We start from the raw sequence: 23,578 nt of genomic DNA on the forward strand, positions 1-23,578 counted from the left end.
GGGCTTCTCGGAATCCCTGCTGGCGGCTAAGCGCCCAGCACTCCGCTCTTTCAGCTCCAGGCCCCAATCTGGGGGACAGCCATGAGGGGTGGGGACAGGAGGACGCTGGGGAGAAAAGCGAGAGGCTTTAAGCCTCTGCCTCGTGACCTCTGGGAGCCCAGTTCAGGCTGAGGACTGAGCAGGGCAGACAACAGGCAGGCCTTGTCCCCACCACCCTGAGCAGCCCTGTCCTGTCCCCCAGCCATCCGGCAGGAGCTGAGCGGGATCAGCACGTCCTAGAGCCCCCGGGCCCTGCCGCCTCCGCCAGAGACCACAGGCGCACTGCCGGCGGGGGACAGCGAGGAGCCCGGGCGGCCCCAGGCCTGCAGCACACGCAAGCACGCACTGAAGCCGGACGTGCTCCATTCAAACGTCTTAACCTGTGATAAAATAGTAAAACGAGGAAACCAGTTCAATTTCTGGATTTTTTTAGATTCTACCTGACACGAAACACCAGGTCTACTCGCCTTTTTTGTATTTTATATTTGCCTATTTAAGTGTACATTTCTTTTGGTTTATAGAGGACTCCCCGAATCACGCGCTTCTTTAGACGGTTTCCGAGTTTTCTCCTAGGTGATGCTCTTAGCAGCTTGGCTGGCAGGGGCGAGCGGTCCCCAGCGTCGTGGTGGTCAAGTCTGTCCACGCACCGCGGTGTCTGTATCCACGTGGTAATAAACGCTTTCTGTCCACACCCCCGGCTCCAGCCCAGTCTGTCCCGACAGCTCTGGGCCGCTCCGTGCTGAGGATAACGACCCACCAACATCGTGGCCAGGAGCCGCAGGAACGAAGCGGCCACCTTAGTGGGCAGCGGGGCTGGAAGCAGACGGGGGAAGGTGGGAGCCAAGAGCAGGGGCCACTCGGCTTCCGGCCAGGGCTCCTGGCGAGGGCCACCGCCACGGCCGCCCCATCCCCAGATGGGCCGAGTGCCGCCCACACCTCGGAAGCGGCTGGCTCTGCTCTGAGCACAGTGCAAGGAATGGCGGCCTGGGCTTAGCAAGGCAGCAGGAAGTGACAGGCTGCATCGTCCAGAAAGGACCAAGGCCCTGCCCTACACCCCACCGAACGCACCCCCAGCACTTCTCAGTGTGAGCGCCCGTTGGAGCCCAAGAGCATCTGCCCCCTGGATGGGGAGGAGGAGGGGCACAGCCAGCAGGCAGGCCTGCAAAGGCAGTACCATCTCCTGGCCCCCAGGGTCAGAGCGGTGTGCCCAGCTGTCCTGGGGCAGCGGCGGGGGGGCTCCTTAGGGAGAGGGCGGTGAAGCTGGGGGCCTCAGTCTGATGACGGAACTGCTGTTTTCTGGACACCCCAACTGATCGAGTACTGCAACAACCTTAAAGACAGAAATCGGATGGTTCTGCCTGTTGGGGTGAGCAGCCGGGGGCCTCCTCTCAGAGCGGCTGCCCCCCCAACCCCCGTCCAGCAGAGACGCTAACCCAGGGCATCAAACTCCCTGCCAAGGCCCAGGAATCCTGACCTCTGGGGCGGGGGTGGGGGGCGCTGGCAGGTCATGACTGAGCTTGCCCAGCTCCCTGGGGAGCCTCCTCCCCAGCACAGGCCTGCAGGTGGCTGGGGAGCCCCCAGGCTGGCCCGTGGAGGAGCTGTGCTGCTGGGTCCCCCGACTCGGGCCCACCTGTTTGCATGGGCAGAGACCACCGGTCCACCCAGGTTAAGTACTCCAGCCAAGCCACATGTGCCTCACAGCAGGCCCTGGGGCCAGCGCCTCTTCCCAGGGCCCTCTCAATGTCTAGGGGACAGGGATGGGCGTGGGTGTGTGTGTATCTGGCCTCACAGGCCACACCCAGCCCCCCAGCACCCACCCACCCACCCCCACCCGGGCAGAAGTCTGTGCTCAAGGACCCAGGGACGTGGGGTAGCAGCAACATGCCTCCTCCCATGCTCCCTCTCCTGGGGCAGCTAGCATAGCCCCAATGCACCCACCCAGAGGGTGGTCCTCTGCACCCCCAGCCTCAGGGGCCATGCCTGTGCAGGGGCCCCACGCACCCCTCCTGCTGCCTGCCTGCCAGCCTCTAGGAGACCAGGACCCCGCCCTGCCCCACACCAGCCCTCACAGCCCCCTAGCTTTCAGCCATGCCCCCACCAGTCAGGACCGGGTCATTACCAAGGACATCAGCCCACTGTCCCCCCAGCCACAGGAATCCCTCAGCCGGTCCCGTCTGTCCAGCCACCTCGTCTAGCCTCCGCCCATCTGGCCTGCGGCAACCGCTCCTGAAGATCTCTTCTGGGGAAGCTGGTAGGGAGAGACCACCTTTGGGGGTTCAGAGAGGGCTCCCCTCAGGCCAAGGCCTCAGGGTGGAGTGGGGGCAGGGGCATGGCTGAGAAGCTGTGGTGTCCTCAGCCAGGCTGGAGAGCAGGAAGGCTGCACACGGAGGGTCTGTCTACGAACACATAGAGGACAATGGGACACCCCAGGGCATGCAGGGGCCAGCCACCAAGGTACCAACCCCCACCCCCACCGGGGATGCTGCCTAAGCTCACAGCTTGTCCCCGAGAGTGGGGGGAGCAGAGGAGCTGCAGCCTGGGCTGGCGGGGAAGGCGGCCTGCTGGGGTGGGCCGGTCCCTTCTGAGGCCTGGCTGGCCCTGGGCCGCTGCTGGGAAACTCAATGCAGGGCCCGGAAACCCCCCGCGAAAGCAGCCCCAGGGAGACTGCGGCCCGGAGCACCCAGGGCAGGGCCAGGCCGCTCTCCCTGAGGCCCAGAAGCGGGGGGGGGGGGGGGCGGGGGCTGGCCGGGCATGGGGAGCTCTCCAGGCTGCAGTCTGTGCCTGCTGTGGCCAGACGTGGTCTCGGGCTCTGGGACACAGAGCACAGCCAGGGCGTGGGAACCAAATGCAGCCAAACCAGTTCTGGGCCCCAGGCGGGGGGGGGGGGGGGGGGGGGGGGGGGGGGGGGAGGGTGCAGCGAGAGTCAGGTCCTCAGCAGGGGAGCGAGGGTGCGGGGCGGCAGGCTCCCACAGGTCTCACAGACGGCCCTCCGCCAGCTTGCACACCCGCTTCACCCGGGCGTAGGGGCCCAGGGAGTCCTCGAACACAAAATCCCAGAGCACCTTCACCCACGAGTGGTGCTGCGGCAAGTGGTCGTAGTACTCGGGGGCAATCTTCCGCACCTGTGGGGAGGGCGAGCGGGGTCAGAGGCTGGGGCCGGGGCACGCCTCCCTGCCGCACACACGCGCGCGAACACACGAGCGTGCACACGCACACACTCACACACAGGGACGACCTCCCAGGGGACCCATGTCCAACACAGCCAGGCTGCTCAGTGCTGCCTGACACGGGGTGCCGCCGGCCTGGGACACAGCAGACTCCGAGCCCCTGCCCTCCCCTCTCTGCAGCCCGCGTCAAGTTTCTGATCCAGGAGCCCCAGGTGGGCCCAGCTTCCGTGCCCCCAAGCAGCCCAGCCTGGCTTGAATTCTGCTGAGCCACAGCCCTGGCCACGCCCCTCCCCCAGCGTCTCCTGCCCCCTCTGCCCCCACATCCCCAGCACGCCTCCTCCAGGAAGCACTCCCAGCCTCAGTGCCCACACGGGCACCCCACCGCCCGTCACTCCCCCCGGGGAATGCACCCAGGGCTCACGGCCTGCTTTAGAGGGGAAGATCAGGGCGCGGGAGACCAGACGACCTACTTGGAGCACCAGCAGGGAACCCTGACTTTGCCTGGGGGAAGCAAAGGCAGGCTCACAGCTAAGAGCTCGTGCTTCCATGCCTGCCTGGGGTCCAGATTCTGGCTCTGCTACTTCCTGAGTCAGGGTCGTCCCTGCCTGAGCCTCTGCCTTGTCTGTGAAATGTGGACAACAGGGCACAAGGACGCCCACTGCACGGGCCTGGGGCGAGGCTGAGACAGCGCCCAGCACGCAGCAGGACCACAGGAGCTTCGGCAGGAGATGCAGGGGACGCGAGGCGGGCGGGGGCCGCAAGCCAGGTCAGACTCCTGAGTCGCAGCGCAGACAGGTGCTCACAGACCACACACACACACACACACACACACGTGTGCTACTGCGGCACACTCAGACATGCCAGCACCTGCACACGGGTATGCACACCCGGACAGCACACACGCCCGCAGAACACGTGCACACCACCGGGCAAGCACACACGGACCCCAGAGCTCTGACACCCTCCCCACCGGAGCCTCCCAGCCACCCCGTGTCTCGGGTCACCCCTGCTCTTTCTAACCCACCAGCCCGCCGGCCCTCGGCCAGAGCTCCTCCTCCTCTTCCTCCCTCTCCCTCCTCCAGAAACTCCCCAAACCTGGGGGGGCTCCAGCTCAGGCCCAGGCCTGAGGTCCACAAGGGCCGGGTCCACCCTGTCCTCTCTATACCAAGAAGGGGCCCTGGAGGGTCACAGGGCAGTGACCAGAAATGAGCAGGGACGGGGAGGTGGGAGCCAGGAATGCGATACGGCCAGGCCCCCCAGTCGGAAGGAAGGCGCAGCTGACGCGCAGAGAGGACAAGGGGCTGGCCCAAGGGCGTCCAGCCTGGGTTCAAACAGGTTTTCATTCCCCCACGAGCCCCTGCCCTCCCAGAAGCCCCCCCTTATTCTACAGCCAGGCCCCACCTATCCTGGGGGGCCTCTCGCGTCGCCCCGGGAACCACGACCGAGAATGCAGTCAGACAGCGATCCGCAGCCCGAGCGCCCCCGGCAGCGCCCCCCGCGGCCCCCCGCCGTGTGCCACGCACCAGGGGCAGGTTGCAGCCCGGGATGCTGGGGAAGTCGTGGTGCTCCACGTGGTAGCCCACGTTGAAGGTGATGCAGTTGAGCGGCCCGTAGTAGGAGTAGGTCTCGTGGCCCTTGAGGAACATGTAGTGCTCGGCCACGAAGTGGCCGGAGATGGGGTGCAGGCCGAGCCCCAGCAGGGAGCTGGCCAGCAGGTAGACCACGGGCTTGAGCCCCCACAGGGCGAAGAGGGCAGCGTCGGCGGCCAGCTGCACCAGGGCGTTGAGCACCTCCATGCGCGTCACGGCCTTGGGGTGCACGCACAGCGGCCGCAGCGAGTAGAAGAAGGGCTGCAGCGCCAGCCACAGCAGCTTGCGGGCCGGCGTGCAGAAGAGCCAGCCCTCCAGGCGCGTGGGCACGTCCACGTCCAGCCCGTCGCCGCCCAGGTAGCGGTGGTGGTCCACGTGGTACTTCTTGAAGGACGCGGCGTAGGGCACGCCCACCGGCAGGTTGGCGAAGACGGCCAGCCAGCGGTTGTGCGCCGCGCGGCCCGGGCCGAAGGCCGCATTGTGCGACAGGTCGTGGATGGCCAGCGTCAGCGAGTGGTTCACGCAGCCGCCGAAGGCGTAGGCCCAGAAGAGCAGCCAGCGCCACGCCAGGCCCCGCACCAGGCCGCAGGCCAGCAGCTGCAGCAGCACCAGCCCCAGCACCGCCCACTTGAGGCGGGGGTCCGGCCGCATCAGGGCCTTGATGGCCGGGTACTTGGCTGCGGGGAGAACAGAGGAGAGGAGGTCACGGTGAGGGCCGAGCGCGGGCCTCCTGGGCCTCCCCCTCCCCCATCATCCACTGAGCCCCAGGCAGTGACAGGGGGTCCCTCCAAACCCAGGCCTGCAGACGCCTGGGGATCCCTGGACCCGCAGAGCCAGGCCCACTGGTCTCCCCACCACCTGAGGGCTCGAGGGAGACTTCCCCGAGCAGGGAAGGGATCTTTGCCACTGGCCTAAAGACCGAGCAGGTGTCCCAAGTCACAGCAACACGATGCCCAAAATCCAAGCAGCGGCCGGGAGCTGCAGGCCAGTGCGCTGCGGAGCCAGGGGCTTTCGGCCCGAGGGACAGGGTGCATGGGGCGCCCCGACGCACCAGGAACCTTGGAAGGCACAGGGTTGGCAGGGGGCGGGGACATGGAGGGCTCTGGCTCTGGCTGCGGTGTTTCAGTTCTTAAACAAGATCTAAGGAAACATGATAAAATGCTGAATTCATTTATTTTGGGGGGGTGCTCGTTACAGAGTCTTTTGTACTTTTCTGTAGTTTGTTCTACCGGAAAGAAAAGGACAATGATGGTGGGAGTGGCTGAGCAGGGGAGGGCCCTGGGGGGGGGGATGCCCCTGGGGCAAGACAGCTCTGCCTTCCAGAAACTTCCCCAGCTGCTCGGCTGCTCGGTGGGAGGGGGTATGGAGTCTGGTGCTGTGTCTAGGGGTGGGGATGCACCGGGCCAAGGGGTCATCACACGCTCAGGGTGACAGATACTCCCATGTCTCCTCGGTGCCCTGGTTCTCAGGCCCTGGGACAGAGCAGCGCTCTGATGCACGGATACGGAAACTGAGGCCCGTGTCAGCAGGGCTCCTCCTGGGCACCCTCAGGAAAGCCAGTGCTGGTCTCCAGTGTCCCCACCCCTCCTGCCCACAGAGCAGCTAGGCAGCCTCGGGCTCACCCTCCCCCGACTGGTCCACAGACAGGACACGGAACCAGGCAGGCCCAGGACAAATCCGGCCCAGGCCTGTCCTCCAACTGACCCAGGAAGTTACTTCCCCTTTGTGCCTGCAAGGGAAGGATGTGACAGCTCCATTCAGCAGCCCAGTCCCCAAAGCCAGGCCCCTCCACCCTGCTCCCAGCCCACAGGCCTTTCTGAGAGCCACCCAGCAATGGAACAGTCTGCTTCACAAGTAGTGAGCTGCCTGTCCCTGGGAGTATGCGAGCAAAAACACACGATGGGAGCAAAGGGAGTCTAGTCTGCTCCAGTCAGAAGGGAGACTCTGGCTCAGAATCCTCCTGCCTGAGTCGCCTCCCCACAAGCCCCTCCTGGGGTCCCTTGATCTTGCTGTGTGCCCCTGGCTCCATTCCCACCCTCTCTGGACCTCGGTGTCCCAGTGCGTGATGGCAGGGGCGTGATGTGCTCCGCAGGGTGTCTGTCCCCACAGAAAGACCCTGACTCCATGACAGCAAACAGCGGGCATCTGCTGGAGATGCTGTGGGGAACTGGGGTCCCCCTCTGCCCAGAAGCCAACACAATGCCCCAGGCAGCACCTGTCCCTGCGCCCCCCTCCAAGCCTTCACCTCGTCACCCAAACCACGGTGTGGGCTCCGATGCAGGAGCCGTGATTTCCACAGCCCTGAGGACAGCCCTCGAGGGGCTGAGGTGGGCTGTGAACCCCACAGTGGACAGAGCCAGACCCCTGCCCCACCCCCGTGGCTCCCCCTGCACAAGGAGATCGCCTCCAGCTGGGGACAGCGCCAGCCCCCGGGGCCTCCAAGCTGCACGAGGCCAAGGGCCCCTTGGATCCCCGGAGCTCTCTCCCTGAGGCTGGGCCAAGGACCCCACCTGGATGGAGGTCGCAGTGCAAGCGTAGACGCAGGACTTCAGAAAACGCAAGCCAGCCCAGGGCCGGGGGACAAACCTCAGGCCCCTCAACAGCACACACGTCCCAGTGTCCCAGGCGGCTGGGAGACGGCAGTGTTCCCAGCGGGTTCAAATCCTCCCTGTGGATGCGCATTTAATAACCGGGACACAAAGATCTCCTGCAACTCAGGGCGAAGACAAACCTCCCAACAGAAAGCGGGCCAAGGACCTGAAGAGGCGCGTCCCCAAGACACGAGCCACCAGCCAAGGAGCCCAGAGAGCTGCTCCACGTGGGCAGTCACCAGAGACGCAAACTAAAACCACAGGAGGTCCCGCCTCACCCGGCCCCCCAGGAGGGCCAGAGTCAAAACCAGACAAGGGCAAGTGTCCGCGGCCTCAAGGACGGGGAGCGCCCGGAGGCCTCGTTCCGGGGCTGCTGGTGGGGAAACTGGCAGCTGCTCGGAAACTCGAACGCAGGATTACCCTACGGCCCGGCGAGCTCACTTCTACACAGACCCCAAAGACCTTTTTTTTTTTTTTTAATTTTGTTTATTCATTTAACAGAAAGAGAGCAAACACTCGAGCAGGGGGAGCAGCAGACCCCCCGTGGGCTGGATCCCCGGACCCCCAGATCACGACCTGAGCTGAAGGCAGACGCTTAACCGAGTGAGCCACCCAGGGGCCCCCCCATTCCCACCATTTCACGCAGGAGGAAATGAAAACCCAAAGAGGGGCGCCTGGGTGGCTCAGTCGTTAGCCTTGTCCTTTGGCTCAGGTCACAATCCCAGGGTCCTGGGAGCGAGTCCCACATCGGCTTCTACTCGGCGGGAAGCCTGCTTCTTCTCTCCCTCTGCCTCTCCCCCGGCCCATGCTCTCTCTCTCTTTCAGTCTCGGCTCAGTGGATTAAGCCGCTGCCTTCGGCTCAGGTCATGATCTCAGGGTCCTGGGATCGAGCCCCGCATCGGGCTCTCTGCTCCGCAGGGAGCCTGCTTCCTCCTCTCTCTCTGTCTGCCTCTCTGCCTACTTGTGATCTCTCTCTGTCAAATAAATAAATAAAATCTTTAAAAAAAAAAAAAAAGAAAGAAAGAAAGAAAGAAAAAGACCAGGCTGCACGTGACTGAGCCTCCAACGCATGAGGCCGAGCGAAAGCCGCCAGCCCCTGGGGCCACGAACGGTAGGACCCCGACGAGTGGGGGGGGGGACAGGCCGCTCCTAGGGAGGAGAGGAGGGGTCAGCAGGAGTCAGCAGGGGGGCGGGAGGGAGCAGAGGGGGAAGGGGGGAGGGGGGCCAGAACGGGTCCGTGCGGCTCGGTAAGGCAGATGTGGAAACAGCCACAGCCGCACGCCGCCGTGAGTGCCCCGGAAGACACGCCGGCGTGGTCGGTTCCCACAGTGAACGCCGGTTCTGTGTATTTTGCCGTAGTCTGGAGAGAGCTGAAGAGAAACTGGCCGCTCAGGACGGGGGAGCTCGGTGGCGGGGCGGTAGGCACTGCCCGCTGGGCCACGGGCGGGGCCACGGGCAGGGCCGACAGTAAGGCCGGCAGAGCTAGCCGGCCCAGGCAGGCATGAACAGTGGCCTGGCTGCCGGGTGACCGCCGGGGCACGCTGGGGACACCAGCCCCGCCGAGGCCAGCAGCTCCGTAGCCTCTGGCCTCCTGCCTGCGCCATGGGAGGGGACCTGGCCGCTGGGAAGGCCAAGGCCCCTAGGCCTGCTTGGCACCCTGCAGGCAGAGTAAGACTCGGGGTGGCCAGTACCTTAGGCCAGGAGACCCCATTCACAAGCTGGAGACAGAGACCACGGGCCATGTGGGGGGAGGGGAGGGGATGGGGCGGGTAGTCATGGCCCCAAAGATATCCGCGTCCCGATCCCAGAAGCTGAGGAGGTTCCAGTCCATGAGAACAAGGTCACACAGGGCATCAGATGCCAGCTGCTGACCTTACAAAAGGAGGGTGACCCGGACCGTACAGGTGCCTGGAAAGGGCTTCTTCCCTGGAGCTCCCTGGGGCGTGGCCCTATGACACGTGACTTCAGCCCGATGAGACCCACATCAGGCTTCTGCCCCCCAAGAACTGTTAGAGAACATGTGTGTGCTGATGTCCCCCCAACTTGTGGTTACCTGTCGCAGGGGCCCAGGGAGACTGAGGGCACCCACACCAGAAGGGAGGAAACAGCGAGCACTCCAGCCGCTGGACCCGTCAGTGTCCACTAATCCGGCCCCAGCCCTGGTCTGTCCTGGCACCCGGCACCGCAGGGCCCAGGGCGACTCACACTCCACCTGCCCCCCCCCCCCGCACCCCAAGGGCACCCCCCCAAAGCCCACCAGTCCCCGCCAAGGGGGATGAGCCAGCACCGCACATGGCCTCTGTCATCCCACCAGGTGGGATGAGAGACAAAAGGACCCAAGCCGGGGCGCCTGGGTGGCTCAGTGGGTTAAAGCCTCTGCCTTCAGCTCAGGTCATGATCCCAGGGTCCTGGGATCGAGCCCCACATCGGGCTCTCTGCTCCGTGGGGAGCCTGCTTCCTCCTCTCTCTGCGCCTGCCTCTCTGCCTAGTTGTGATTTCTCTCTGTCAAATAAATAAAATATTTTTTTTTAAAAAAAAGGACCCAAGCCTGGGAGGCAGGAGGGGACTCATGGGACAGGCCTCATCCCAGCTTGTTCCCCTCCCAAAAGGGGGTTAGAGGAAGAGGGACACTTCGGAAAGTAGGCCTGGACTGCCTGAGCAGAGAGGCACTTCGGGGCAGGGCGGGACTGGGGCTGGGGGCCCGGGAGAGGGGAATCCAGCAGCCTCAGTGAGGAGGGTGAGATCACAGTGGGAGAAAGAATGTCTTCCCGAAGGCCAGGGTGACAGGGTGACGAGAAGTGCTGGCCCAGGGAAGCCGCGCGCAGAGCGCCCCCGCAACCACGGCGGGCCGCAGGCCACCACCAGCCTCCCTCTAACCAGGAGCGGGGCCCTCGAGGCCTCCCGAGGCACACCTAGGAGGCCCAGGGAGCTGGATGCCAGCAGCTTCTCTCTCGGGCCGGTTCCCATGCATGCCCTTGGAAGGAGGCCAAGCCTGGGGCCGGAGGGCAGGGCAGGCCACACCTGTGGCAGGTAAGCAGGCCTGCCATGCTCTGAGGCAGTGGGACCCCAGCTCGGGCACCGAAGCCCGCACACGGGCCACTCCTGTGTTGCCCAGAAGCGGCTCTGACTTTGGACAGTGGGCCCCGGATGCCCCATCTGTCCAACAAGAACAGTAATCCTGCCGGTGGGGAGCTAGGGCGCGCACCCCTGCGGTCCCACCTTCACGGAGCCTGGTGCCCCTTCCTCCTTCTCCTAACAGTTTCCCGAAGCCTCAGGTGCCTCCATTCGGGTGGCCCTACTGCCTCCCAGCCTTGTCTCCACACCTGAGACAGGGACAACACTCCGGCCGGCCCACCTGGGCAACGGCGCGGCGGGGATGGGGCTCTGAGCGCTGCGAGCTCTCTCCCTGTTATTAAACCCAGTTTTCTGGGCCAGGAGTAACAATGTTCCAACTTCTGATCTTGGGGCCTTGGGTGCCCCTTCTGCAGGCTGACCCGGCCCGGCTGGCTCCGACCTACTCCCAGGACCACAAGGGCCACTGGGCCCAAGCCATCCTGCTGGAGCCACGAAAGATGCGGCCGACGTTCAAGCAGGACTCCAGGCCGTGCAGGGGCGATCCCTACAAGGGGCCAAGCACCTACGCCCCCAGACCACAGTGCAGGGAGGAGCCCAGCAGCCAAGGAGAAAGCAGAGCCCCGGGGCCTTGGCTGGAAGTGCCTGGGCGTGCCCAGGGAGCCGGGAACCGGCGGATTCCGGACCGGCACCGGCTGGCAGGCCCCAATGCGGACTGGGACTCCCCGCAACCCTCCCACCCCCACTGCCCGCGGGACAGGAGGAACACTCTCGCAACTATCTTGATGTTAATGCCTTGCTGGGGGGGAAAAAACCACCCTCGCCGGACAATGGCAAGGCCTCCGGTATCTGGCAGGTCCTCTTTAGCATATGAAAGTTCTTTTGAGGGGCTCCCGGGTGGCTCAATTAGTTAAGCCACTGCCCTCGGCTCAGGCCGGGATCCCAGCATCCTGGATCTGCCTCACTCTCTCCCTGACAAATAAATAAATAAAATCTAAAAAAAAAAAAAAAAAGAAAGGAAGAAGGAAAGTTCTTTTTTTTTCTTTTTAAAGATTATTTATTTATTTATTTGGCAGAGAGAGATCACAAGTCGGCAGAGAGGCAGGCAGAGAGAGAGGGAAGCAGGCTCCCCGCCGAGCAGAGAGCCCGACGCGGGACTCGATCCCAGGACCCCGAGATCACGACCCGAGCCGAAGGCAGCGGCCCAACCCACCGAGCCAAAGTTCTTTTGAAACCTCCTTTTCCTTCCCACCCCCAACCCCATGGTGCATAACCCGCCGCCCCTCACAACCTGGGCCAGCGGCTCTTTCTGCCCTCGGACCCCGCCCCGTGCTTGAACAAACCTCCATTCTGCACCAAAGACGTCTCAAGAATCCCTTCTTGGTCCTCGGCTCCAACTGAACACCCCGGGGCCTTCCGTGGGGACCCCAGGAGGCCCCGTCTTAGGAGTGGGGCTACTCCAGACCTGCCTGCCAGAAGGTCAGTCCTCACTCAAGGAAACAGTGAATCCCGACTTTGCAAGCCCACAGCTTCCTGGGAAGCAGGGGGAACTGGGGGACATCCCACAGGAGATGCTTTGGGGACCCCCGGCCACTCAGACCAGAGGTGGAGCTCACGGGGCACCGGAGGGGCTGGGTGACTGCAGCCACGGGCGTCAGGTGTCTCTCCCGGGGTCAAAGAGGGTCAAGGGCAGAAGACAAGACAGGTGCCCCATGGGACCTAGCACGGTCATGAGGGCCCCAACAGGAGCCATGTCGGCACAACCTGGGGCGAGATGGCCAGTGGGGCAAGGAGGTGACAGGGGAGAGGGTGAGTGCGGGAAGTGGGAAGACGGGATGTCTAGCTGGGGGGCATGGGATGTCAGGAAGCCAGGACAGAGATGCTGCGGCAGGGGTCACGGAACGGGCAAGGGGTGCTGGCCCGACAAAAGGCGGGGGAGGGGGCTGGGCCTCTTCCGGGGCCCAGGAAAGAAGGACCAGAAGATCCCCCTGAGGCAGCACAGCGCTGGGCTCCATCCTCTCTGGGGGAATGCCCGAAGAGGAGGGAAAGAAGCACATTTCCCCCCACCCCACCCCCAACAGCCCCATGGAGGAGCCCTGGCCCTGAGGCTTGACACCCAAGCCTGGCCAGCCTGCCGGGCGTGCCCAGGCCTCTGGCTCAGAGACGGCAGGATGGCTGGGGACACGGGGACACGCATGCTTCGAGAGCTTGCTACGCAGGGGGGAAGCACAGACGGCCACCTGGAACGAGAGACAGACCGACCCATGCACCATGCAAATGTCTGCGGCCTGCCCAGGCGTGGCCCAAGGCAACTGGGCACCTGGCCATGAACAACAGCCATTGTTAGAAGTCGCACTGGCGGGGCCTGACACGGAAAGGAGGGTCTGAGGTCCAGGGAAGCTTGGGGAAGCGTCCCACAGAGCAGGGTGAGGCCCATACTGCAAAGACTTAGCCTTGGGACCCCCAGCTCCAGGCCCCCCCAGCAGGATGCCCGCTGGGGCCCAGGCGAAGGCTGGGACGCCAGCAGGTGCAGGGAACCTGAAGCATTCAGCCTGCCCAGGAGCGGGGCTTCCCCAGGAGCTCGCCCTCCCCACTGCGGAGACAGGGAGACCGGGTTTCCACTGCAAGGTGAAACTACGTGCCTCATTTCCAAAGCCCCCCCCCCCAGCCCCCACCCACCCAGAAAGGGGGGAATAGCGCTCTGCAGGGATGCTGGGCCAGCAGGGGACCTGTGTCCTGGGGCAGAGATGTGTGGTCGCCAGGACAAAGCAGCCAGAGAGAATGCTGGGTCCCAGGTCAGACCTGCCTGCAGCCTGCTCGCCCCTACTGCAGGGCGTCCTTGGGCAGCCCCTGTCCCTCTCTGGGCCTGCTTCGCACTCTCCCAGGCTGGCTCTGACCAGTGAGCAGCAGCTTGCTACCAGCAAAGTGATTTCGAGGGGACTTTTCTACGCATCACAAGGACCCACACACACAACAGACTTGCTCACAGAGCCCAGAGGGCCGGGCAGGAGGGTGGGCCTGCCGGCCCCGAAGGCCCCCACACCAGTCTCCGGGAACGGCCTCACCGGATACTGGCTCATCCCCCAACTTCTGACAGAGCCGGCAGCGGCAGGAGAGGCGGAAGCAGGCAGCTGCTGGGGAGGCTGCTGGGTCCTTGCCCTCCAGAGGCAGCCAGGGAGGTCCCAAGGCTCGGGGTCTTCCTCCCAGATGCAGGCCTCCCGCCTGCCCCCTGCTGACCGCTGACCTCTGGCAGGGGCCCCAGGAACTCAAGGGGCTTCTCTGGACCCATCCCCGTGCCCAGGCCTGGCCGCCCTGGACCACACACTCCTACCACCTCCCCAAAGAGGCCAAGTGCCACGGTGTGACAGTCCCAATGGTTACTCGTCACCGAAGTGTTCCCAAGTCTAGAACATTCCACGGCACACAGCCGCTCACTGCTGACCACGTGCTTCCCAGCCAGGGGCTCCAGCTCTGTCCCTCCCGACTTGGCAACTCTCCCAATGAAGGCTCCTGAAGCCCTCCTAATCCCCCCCTTCCTAAAGGGCTTCCCCGCAGCCCCGCCCCAGCTCAGCGGCCTCCCCACCGCAGTCTCCCTCCTCCCGCTCCCCTTCAGAGCCAGGAGGAGCCAAGCCCAAGCCCAACCCTGAGAGTCAGTGCAGCAGGCACCCTGGGGACCTGGTTCCATGTAGAACGTGTGGAAAGCAAGCGGCCCGAAGTGCCTTCAGGAGCCACCGTGCCCGCCCCTCACCTGCCTCTCACTTAATCTGCCTTTTTTTTTTTTTTAAGATTTTTATTTATTTATTTGACAGACAAAGATCACAAGTAGGCAGAAAGGCAGGTGGGGTGGAGGGGAAGCAGGCTCCCCACCAAGCAGAGAGCCCGATGCGGGGGCTCAATCCCAGGACCCTGAGATCATGCCCTGAGCCCAAGGCAGAGGCTTCAACCCACTGAGCCACCCAGGCGCCCCTGAATCTGCTTTTTGTTCAGTGACAAACATTTGCTGAAAGTCTCGGCAGCAAGATGGGAGGGATTCCCCGGCTGCATGGGGGTGGGGTGCGGCTCTCACAGGGGCATCCCTGGAGAGGGACACACACACACACACACACACACACACGAGCGCACGCACACCTAACATCAGAGCCCAAGGACGGGTGTGAGAACCTGGGGGGCAACTGCACGTGTTCACAAGGGACCTGCCAGGTGAGGAAAACACTCCCCAACTGGATTACGCAACTTCACTAAAGTCACTGGCATGTAGGGTTTACAGTATGTAAACTGGGCCTCATAAAAACTGGTACATATTAACGGAACAAGGGGAAAGGTAGGCCAGGGAAGGACAGGATATGCAGGGCCGTGCAGAGGCTGGGATCCCAGAGCCCGCCGCCCTGCATGCATCACGTGGCAGGGACAGTAGCTCTCTTCTGGGGCCGGGGACAGATGAGGATGGACAAGAGGGCCGCCTGTGCCCCAGACCAGCTCCCCGGGCAAGTGACTTACCCCACCGGGAGCATCAATGTCTGGAAAGCAGACAGAAAAAAGAAAAGGCGGGGCGCCTGGGTGGCTCAGCCCAGTCGGTGGCTCAGTCGGGCTCTCTGCTCAGCGGGGAGCCTGCTTCCCCCCCCCACCGCCTGCCTCTCTGCCTACTTGTGATCTCTATCAAGTGAAGGATAAAATCTTAAAAAAAAAAAAAAAGAAGAAGAAAGAAAGAAAGAAAGAAAGAAAAGGAAAAGATGCTCATTTCGGGTGCCAAGCACAGGGCCACAAGGAGTCACACACAAACCCTTACCCATCGGGGAACAAGGACTAGGACTGCTCGGGTGGACTGGGGACAGCAGAGTCAAGTCTCCGGGGGAAGACAGACAGTGAGATGAACCAAGAGTCCTCGCCTCACCAACCCGTCTGGAAATGCGGGTTCTGCTGGAGAGGGTGAGCCCAGGAGGGAAAGCCGGAGTGTGGCAGGTCGCAGTCAGCGCAGGAGGGAGGAACCCGGGACCTCCTGGCAGCCTCTGCACAAGCGCCTGTCGCAGGCCTGTCTGGGGAGCCCTGCGGGCCAGGCCAAGGGGCCACGCTGAGCGCACCGTGGTGGGGGAGGTGGGCCGCCCTGGCATCGGGGGCCTCCAACGCGGGAGGATGAAAGCAGTCGGCCGCAGTCGTCTGTGGTTACAGAAGAGGCCGGGGCCAGGAGGTGAAGGCGCCTTGCAGGAGGGTGAGGGAGGACGGTGGGGCAGGCGCCCGGACGAGAGGGGAGCCGTGCCGGTCACCACACGGCAATCCTCCCTTCCCAAATCCCTGCCCCGCAACGCGTGCTGCCAGCTGGAAATGGGCCACAACAGAAATATTTGCAGAAACTGCCAAGTGCCAATTTGCAAATCAGGAGCTTTTTGTTCCCTCCAGAGAGTACCAGCATAATACCGTGTGTGTGTGTGTGTGTGTGTGTGTGTGTGTGTGTGTGTTCCCTCCAGAGAGTACCAGCATAATACCATGTGTGTGTGTGTGTGTGTGTGTGTGTGTGTGTGTGTTCCCTCCAGAGAGTACCAGCATAATACCGTGTGTGTGTGTGTGTGTGTGTGTGTGTGTGGTTTTTCATTCCCTCCGGAGAGTACCAGCATAATACCAGATGTGTGTAGTTGTGTGTGTTGTGTAGTGTTTCTGAGAAAAGGACATTTAGGCTGAGACCTGAGGGACGTGTATGAGTTTGGTTCATGAAGAACAGGGGGAAAAGAATTCAAGCAGAGGGAACAGCATTTGCAAAAGCCGAAAGGGAAATGGGCAGACGGGGTGCATTCCACAAAAGTCAGAGAACAAGTCAAGAGAAAGGGCAGAGGCCGGAATGGGCTGCCCCACAGGCCAGGGCAGAGGTGGTTTTTTTCAGAAAGGGAAGCCCTTGGACGATTTCAGGGGAGGATATCCCCAGGCCAAGGAGGGTCCAGGTGTCAGCCCTGAGTGATCACCCACGGTGCTGCGCTGCTCAGCGTCCCCGTACCCTGCCTGCCACTCCCCCTGCCCACACCACTCAGGGTGGCAGCACGCTCCGTTTTCCTGGAGAGCCGCCCCTCTCCCACAGAACAGCCCTGATGATGTGGTACTGGGGGCTTGCCCATCGCAGCCCCCTGCCCACTGCCCAGCCGCACCACTCACAGCTCCAGCCAGAGGTCGGAGGCTCAAGGGGCAGGGGGAGCAAATGAGCTCGCTCTTTTCCTTGGAATCTCAGAGTTGGGTGGACGCAAGCCCCCCCTGGCAGGGGAGGAGGCCCAGATGCCACCCAGGGCAGGGGCAGGGAGAGAAAGGAGCCAGCAGCCCCGCGGTTGGGTAGGGAGCGGGTCCTGAATTCCCCTGAGGGCTTCAGCCCGGTTCTGTTCTGGATTTTCCTGCCCCGGCCCCCAGAAAGCCCCAGCAGGGGCCTCTCCTACCCAAATAACTCAACAATTGCCAGGAGTCTTACTTCCTTGTTTCCTCTTTTGTTTTCCTTTGATTATGTGAATTTGTGTGTGTTTGGTTTTGTTTTGTTTTACTAAGCCTGCGCCCTGTTTTTGTAAGAAAAAAAAATCACAAAGCTATTTGTTTTTAAAGACAAACTCAAAGCCTGCTTCTTTCCACCGCCCTGCCTGGCTTGGCCTCCGGTCGGCCATGGGATCCCAGTCCTGCTGGCTCTGTTCCTGCCTTCAAAGTACAGGGAGGCTCGGCCACGGCCTGAGAGGCGTGGCTCTGAGGGGCTGCGAGGGCCTCCGTTTACTCAAGGCACTGTGCCCTGGGGAGCCTGTCCCCACGAAGGCAGCAGCTGGAGATGGACTTTGGATCTGCGGGGCCCCGCCCGGCCCCCGCAGTGGGGGGGGCTGGGTTCTGACTCCCTCCCACATTAGGGTCTTTATGGAACAACCACTGCCGCCCCCCCCCCCCCCCCCCCCCCCCGGGGCTAAAGCAAGTTCACTGCACACCAGCCTGGCCCCGGCGGCCTCTGATCCAGGTGGCCCCAACCAAGCCCCTTCCCCCCTCTGATCCCCACCCCCCACTCCACTGCCCCTTCTCTAAAGGGGTCCTAGCGGCTACTCGGCTACTCAAAGAACTTCTCCCGGGCTGGGCAAGCGCAAGAAGCCTGGAAATGAGAGGCGGAAGATCCTCGCCGTCCTCGGGGAGGGCTCGGCCGGTCTGCAGAGGTGGTAATCAGCATTTGGAGCTGACACTGTAGCATTGACTGCGTGCAAGGCTAAGTAGTTAACACTACCTCATTTAACCTGCACACTCGGGAATAGCCCTTTTAACTCCACCAAGCCTGTCTGCTCATCTGATGACCGACCTGCCCGGGGTCACAAGACTCAGGAGTGAGGAGTGTTGAGGTGCCAGCCAGGAGATGAGCTCACGGCCATGCTCTAGACCCCCCGAAATATGCTGCCCCACAGAGCTCAAGAACCTTGAGGAATCGGGGAGCCGTGGGGGGGGAACCTCAGAGGAGTGCCTTCACCCAGCAGAGGCCCAAGGTGAGGACGACAGCCGGGGGGGGGGGGGGTCTTCCTGCAGAAATGGGAGAGCGAGCCCTAACAAAATTTCAACAGCATTTTTCACAGAACTAGAACAAATAATTCTAAAACAGCTATGGACCACAAAAGACCCCCAACAGCCAAAGCAACCTTAAGAACAAAGAGCGAAGTCCGAGGTACCAAGCTCCTGGAGAGAGAGCCCAAAACCAACACGCATTTGGTCAAGAGATGTGCCAACGGAGGCGACAGCAACGTGCAACGGGGGGACCGTCCCTTCGAGCAAGTGCTGCTGGAGAAACGGCACAGCACACGCACCAGACACACCCGGACCGCCTTTACCACACACGCAAAATGAACTCAAAAGGGATCGGACACTTGCACGCAAGACGGGAAACCCGAACGCTTTAGGCGACAAGCTCCCTGCCATCGTCTTGGCAAATTTCTGTGGCTTCCGCACCGGAAGTGAAGGCAGCACAGGCGGAAACAAAACAAAGGGCGACTGCCTCCAAGTGAACACTTCTGCACCGGGCAAGTGACAATCGGCACAAAAAGGCAGCCCCCGGAATGGGAGAAGGGACCTACAAATCACGCCCCCAGTAAGGAGATGATACCCAGAGCCCAGGAAGAACTCCTACACCTCAACAGCAAACCAACCGAAATTTGATTAGGAACTTGAATAGAGGGGCGCCTGGGTGGCTCAGTGGTTTAAGCCTCTGCCTTCGGCTCGGGTCATGATCTCAGGTTCCTGGGATCGAGTCCCGCATCGGGCTCTAACCCTCTCACTGTTTCTGCCTGCCTCTCTGCCTACTTGTGATCTCTCTCTGTCAAAAAAATAAAATCTTTTTAAAAAAATAAAAATAAAAAAATTTAAAAAAAAGGAACTTGAATAGACATTTTTCCATGGAAGAGACACACAAATGACCAACAGACACACGGGAAGATGCTCAGCACCTGTCATCCTCAGGGACGTGCAGATGGAAACGACCAGGCGGTCGCACCTGACACCTGTCAGAATGGCCAAAACCCAAGTTGGCCAGGATGTGGGGAGAGGGGAGCCCTCGTGCGCTGCCTGTGGGAATGCAAACGGAGGCAGCCGCTCTGGAAAAGGCTGGAGTTTCCTCAAAAAATTAAACTAGAAACTACCCCACCACGGTGCAGCAGTTCCAGGGCTCAGTGTTCAACCACAGAAAACAAAAACACAAATTCGAAAACATATATCCCCCCACCCCCACCCCCCACCCCGTTCACTGCCCCATTATGTAGGAGAGCCGAGACCCGGACGCAGCCTGAGTGTCCATGAACAGATGAAGGGATGAAGACGATGTGATCTCCCCAAGCGGAAACTACTGAGCCGCGAGGAGGAATGGAGCTCGCAACGTCCCGAGGAAGTCAGACCAACAAAAAGTACCGCAGGATTCCACTTACACCTGCCTCGGAAGACAAGACCCGAACCACACCCAGACTCAAAAGACAAAACCCAGACTGGTGGCTGCCAGAGCGGGAGGGGTACAGAGGGAGGGGCGAAGGGGATCAGAAGTACAAATTAACAGTTCTGCGTGAGGGAGGGATGGGAATGCCAGGCGCAGCACGGAGACGGGAGCCCACCGAACTGCACCAACTTTGTACTGCGACCCACGGGGACGAGACTGACACCTGCAACGTGTACGTCAACCACGCTTCAATGAAACAAACAAACATGGGGTGCCTGGGTGGCTCAATGGGTTAAGCCTCTGCCTTCAGCTCGGGTCATGATCCCAGAGTCCTGGGATCCTGGGATGGAGCCCCGCATCGGGCTCTCTGCTCGGCAGGGATCCTGCTTCCTCCTCTCTCTCTGCCTGCCTCTCTGCCTGCTTGTGATCTGTCTGTCAAATAAATAAATATTAAAAAAACAAACAAACAGAGCCAGTGGGGCAGAAGAAGGAGGGACGGACAGATGGATAGACATCTAGCAGGGCAGGAGCTGTCAAATGCTGGGCAGTGAGGGAAAATGGCTCATTAATCCCAAGTTCACGAGTCCAAAAACAGACGAAACTGGAGGAATCCCCAGCCCCCAGTGGAAATGGGAATGAACTAAAGTGCCCTGGAGGGTCACCCCTGGAGACCTGGTGCTGTCCGTTCCGTGGCCCGCATCACCTCCTCACCTCCAGACTTCCCGGCCACCCTGGCCAGAAGCTTCCCCCATTGGTTTCAGGGCCCATGGTTTCTCTCTTCAGAGATCCTTTTCTCTATGTCCGGGAGTGCGGAGGAGCACACTGGGCACCTCTTAACATCCCAGATCTCCTTTAAATGTCGCACCCTGGGGCGCCTGGGTGGCTCAGTGGGTTAAAGCCTCTGCCTTCAGCTCGGGTCATGATCCCAGGATAGTGGGATCGAGCCCCACATCGGGCTCTCTGCCCGGCAGGGAGCCTGCTTCCTCCTCTCTCTCTCTCTGCCTGCCTCTCTGCCTACTTGTGATCTCTGTCAAATAAATAAAATCTTTAAAAAAAAAAAAAGTCTTTAAAACAGATAAATAAATAAATAAATAAATAAATGTCGCGCCCTCTCTGCCAAACACGATGTCTGTGCCCATTCTGCAGATTCAGAAAAGTTGAGTCCACAGCCCAGAGGCTCTGGACCCCTCCTCCAGGCACCTCTGCAAGCCAGGTTAAGTTTCCCAGCCTTCTCCACCTGGGGCCAGGTGTCCAGTGAGTCCTGTTAAGGAGGTAGGGACAGTCAGGGGAGGGGAAGGAAATGGAGCCCTACCTCGGCAGCAGGGTGTGGCAAGACACCTGCCCTCTAGGGAGGGGCAGGAGCAGGTGATCACCGAGACCCCCGAGTGCACGTGGAGAGGACGCTCCACAGGTCAGACCGCAGCCAGTTACTGTCCACCTCCAGCAGAAAACCATGAATTGGGCGCCTGGGTGGCTCAGTGGGTTAAGCCGCTGCCTTCGGCTCAGGTCATGATCTCAGGGTCCTGGGATCGAGTCCCACATCAGGCTCTCTGCTCGGCGGCGAGCCTGCTTCCCTCTCTCTCTCTCTGCCTGCCTCTCTATCTACTTGTGGTCTCTCTCTGTCAAATAAATAAATAAATAAAATCTTTAAAAAAAAAAAAAAAAAAAAAAAACCATGAATGTCACCCCCCCCCACCCAGGGACACCAGCCAGGGTAAGCCACAGAAGAGCACAGTCCCGCGCTAACCATGCTGCCGTATCTGGGGTCTGAAAGCCTTAGAAGTAACAGGATGGATATCTCATAGTCTTGGAGTGGGGCAGGACACCAAAGAGAAAACTCTATAAAGAAAAAAAGCCAATCTTAAGGGGCTGCCTTCAGCTCAGGTCATGATCCCAGGGGTCCTGGGATAGAGCCCCACAATCATGCTCCCTGCTCAGCGGGGAGTCTGCTTTTCCCTCTCTCCCTCTACCCCTCGCCCTGCTTGTGCTCTCTCTCTCTCAAATAAATAAAATCTTAAAGCGGGGGGCAATGCATTTGAATGCAGTTTAAAAAAAAATGAAAAGCTAAGCTTCTGTGAGAGCAAAAGGGAGAAAAACATGCAACACGTAAGAGTTAAATCCTGCCATACAAAGAGCTCTAACCAACACGTGAGAGACCAACCCAGGAGAACAAAGAAAAAAATTAAAGTGGCCAATTAAACTTTGGAAACAATCATCCCCAAACTGCAAATTAAACATAATAAAATAGCACAGGTCGCCTAGTCAATCTGATGAAAAGTTTTGCCAACCCCAGGTGTAGGCGAGGGATTGTGGAAACCATGGCCCCGCCATTTCTTGGGAGGGGGAGTAGCATGTTCAGGTTTCTGCACACCCTGGGGGCTGTGGGGACGGTTTGGTGGCATCTAATGAAAACCAGGCTGGAGGAGTCCCTGGGTGGCTCTGATGGCTGGGCGTCTGCCTTCAGCTGGGGTCATGATCCTGAGGTCCTGGGATCAAGCCCCACATCAGGCTCCCTCCTCAGTGGAGAGTCTGTTTCTCCCTGTCTGCCTCTGCCTCTCCTGAATAATATTGTGTGTGTTTTAAAATTTTTTTTAATTTTTGAAATTATTTACTTATTTGACACAGAGATCACAAGTAGGCAGAGAGACAGGCAGAGAGAGAGGGGGAAGCAGGCTCCCTGCTGAGCAGAGCCCGATGTGTGGCTCGATCCCAGGACCCTGAGATCATGACATGAGCTGAGCAGAGGCTTTTAATCCACTGAGCCACCCAGGTGCCCCCTGAATAATACTTTTTAAAAAACCCGCGGGAGTCGTGAACCCGGTTCCCCCCAGTCCCCAGCAAGGAGACTGTACATACCCAGTCTCAAAGAAGTCCCTGGCTGGACTGACCACAACTACGTTGGCAAAAACGACTTTGGAGGACACTACATGACAGGAGGAGCGGCCACCACGTATTAAGCTATAAAATACACGTTTGAAAATACAAAAGGCATTTTGGGGCAAGATATTTTTCTCTTAAGTCGTATCCCTCGTTGCGCGCTGGCTTCCTTCCAGGCGTCCGCCCTAACTCCGGGACCCCCCGAGCTCAGCGGGCTCTACCTTCGCGGGCAGGACGGCGCATCCCGGACACGGACGGTCCCCGGGAACGACCCTTGCCCCGCCCGGTCCCCGCCCCACGACCGGCTCGCGGCCTGGCGACACAGCGGCTGAGGCGCTCCCCAGGCGCGCGGATCCGGCCTGAGGTCCTCGAATCCTGGACTCCAGGACGCAGCCCGAGACGCGACGGCAGGTTCCCACCCGGGCGGGGGGACCCTCGGGGACCCGGGCCGAGGACCCCTGGGCGGAGGGGAAGTGGCGCTCCCACCCTCCCTGAAGCAGGGGCCGCGGCGTGCCCGCTGGAGATCGGGACCGGCGCCACAGGGACCGCCGGGTCGGACTGGCCCGCGCCTCCCGACGGCCCCGCGGGTCTGCTCCACCCGCGGCAGGGGCCGGGCCGCGCTCACCGAGCATCTCTTTGCGGCGCTGCGTGTGCGGCTGGTCGGTGTAGACCCACTCGAAGTCGGTGCGGCCCGCGCGGTTGCCCATGCTGCGGCCGGGAGCGCAGCTCGGAGCGCGTCGCGCCACTCGGCTCCGCTCCACCTGTCTGCCTCGCCGCGCGCCGCGGGGACCCGAGTGCGGCTCGGGCCGGGGGCGGGGCCTCTCGCGGGGCGGGGCCAGGTGCGCCCCGGGAGGAGCGAGGGGGCGGGGCCCGCGGGGCATCTGGGGCGGGTGGCGGTGGCTCCCCAGCTTCCGTCGCGTCAACTGGACGTGGGACTATTAGCGCGCGGCCCGCGGGAGTCCCCGGAGCCCCAAATCGTGCGGGGACGGCCCGGTGCGCTCGTTGCCCCCCACCCGGCCTGGCTAGCCCCCGGCCGGTCTTCGGAGCGCGGAACGCGGTTTCTCCCCACGGCCCAGACGCACGGGCGCGCCCGCTACCCCTGCCTGGGGGACGAGGCGGGGTTAGCGCGGGGCCAGAAGGCTAGAGATTAAAGCCTGTGACAGTGCGGGTAAACGGGAGGTGCTGGGAGAGATTCACCACCGCGGCAATGCTGCCTTCCCCTCCCTGTCCCCTGGCCGGCCCTCCCACGCTATGCGGTGGGCAAATGATGGGTCTGTGGCAACCCGAGGGAGGTGAGTCAGCCCCACCCCTACCTTCAGGAAAATCGAGGGACACGGG

At 61.6% G+C, this 23,578-nt stretch overlaps 2 protein-coding genes across 7 annotated transcripts in view; one reads left to right on the forward strand and one right to left on the reverse strand.

Moving 5' to 3' along the window:
• The window catches only part of EVL (Enah/Vasp-like), a 145,888-nt gene extending 145,158 nt beyond the window's left edge, over positions 1 to 730 (forward strand). For all 6 annotated transcript variants that reach the window (XM_046009086.1, XM_046009084.1, XM_046009085.1 and 3 more), the window contains one exon: positions 242 to 730. In XM_046009086.1, coding sequence (XP_045865042.1) covers positions 242 to 279 — 38 coding nt within the window. In that variant the 3' untranslated portion in view covers positions 280 to 730. The remainder of the gene's footprint in view (positions 1 to 241) is intronic.
• DEGS2 (delta 4-desaturase, sphingolipid 2) lies at positions 506 to 23,031 on the reverse strand. The gene is made up of 3 exons (XM_046009088.1): positions 22,866 to 23,031; positions 4,730 to 5,472; positions 506 to 3,161 (listed from the first exon to the last, which is right to left on the reverse strand). Exons 1-3 carry the CDS (start codon positions 22,945 to 22,947, stop codon positions 3,015 to 3,017), a joined length of 972 nt encoding a protein of 323 aa, XP_045865044.1. The 5' UTR covers positions 22,948 to 23,031; the 3' UTR covers positions 506 to 3,014.
• Positions 23,032 to 23,578: the final 547 nt, after the last annotated feature.

Source organism: Meles meles, chromosome 6, assembly GCF_922984935.1.
Source record: "Meles meles chromosome 6, mMelMel3.1 paternal haplotype, whole genome shotgun sequence".
Classification (NCBI taxonomy): domain Eukaryota; kingdom Metazoa; phylum Chordata; class Mammalia; order Carnivora; family Mustelidae; genus Meles; species Meles meles.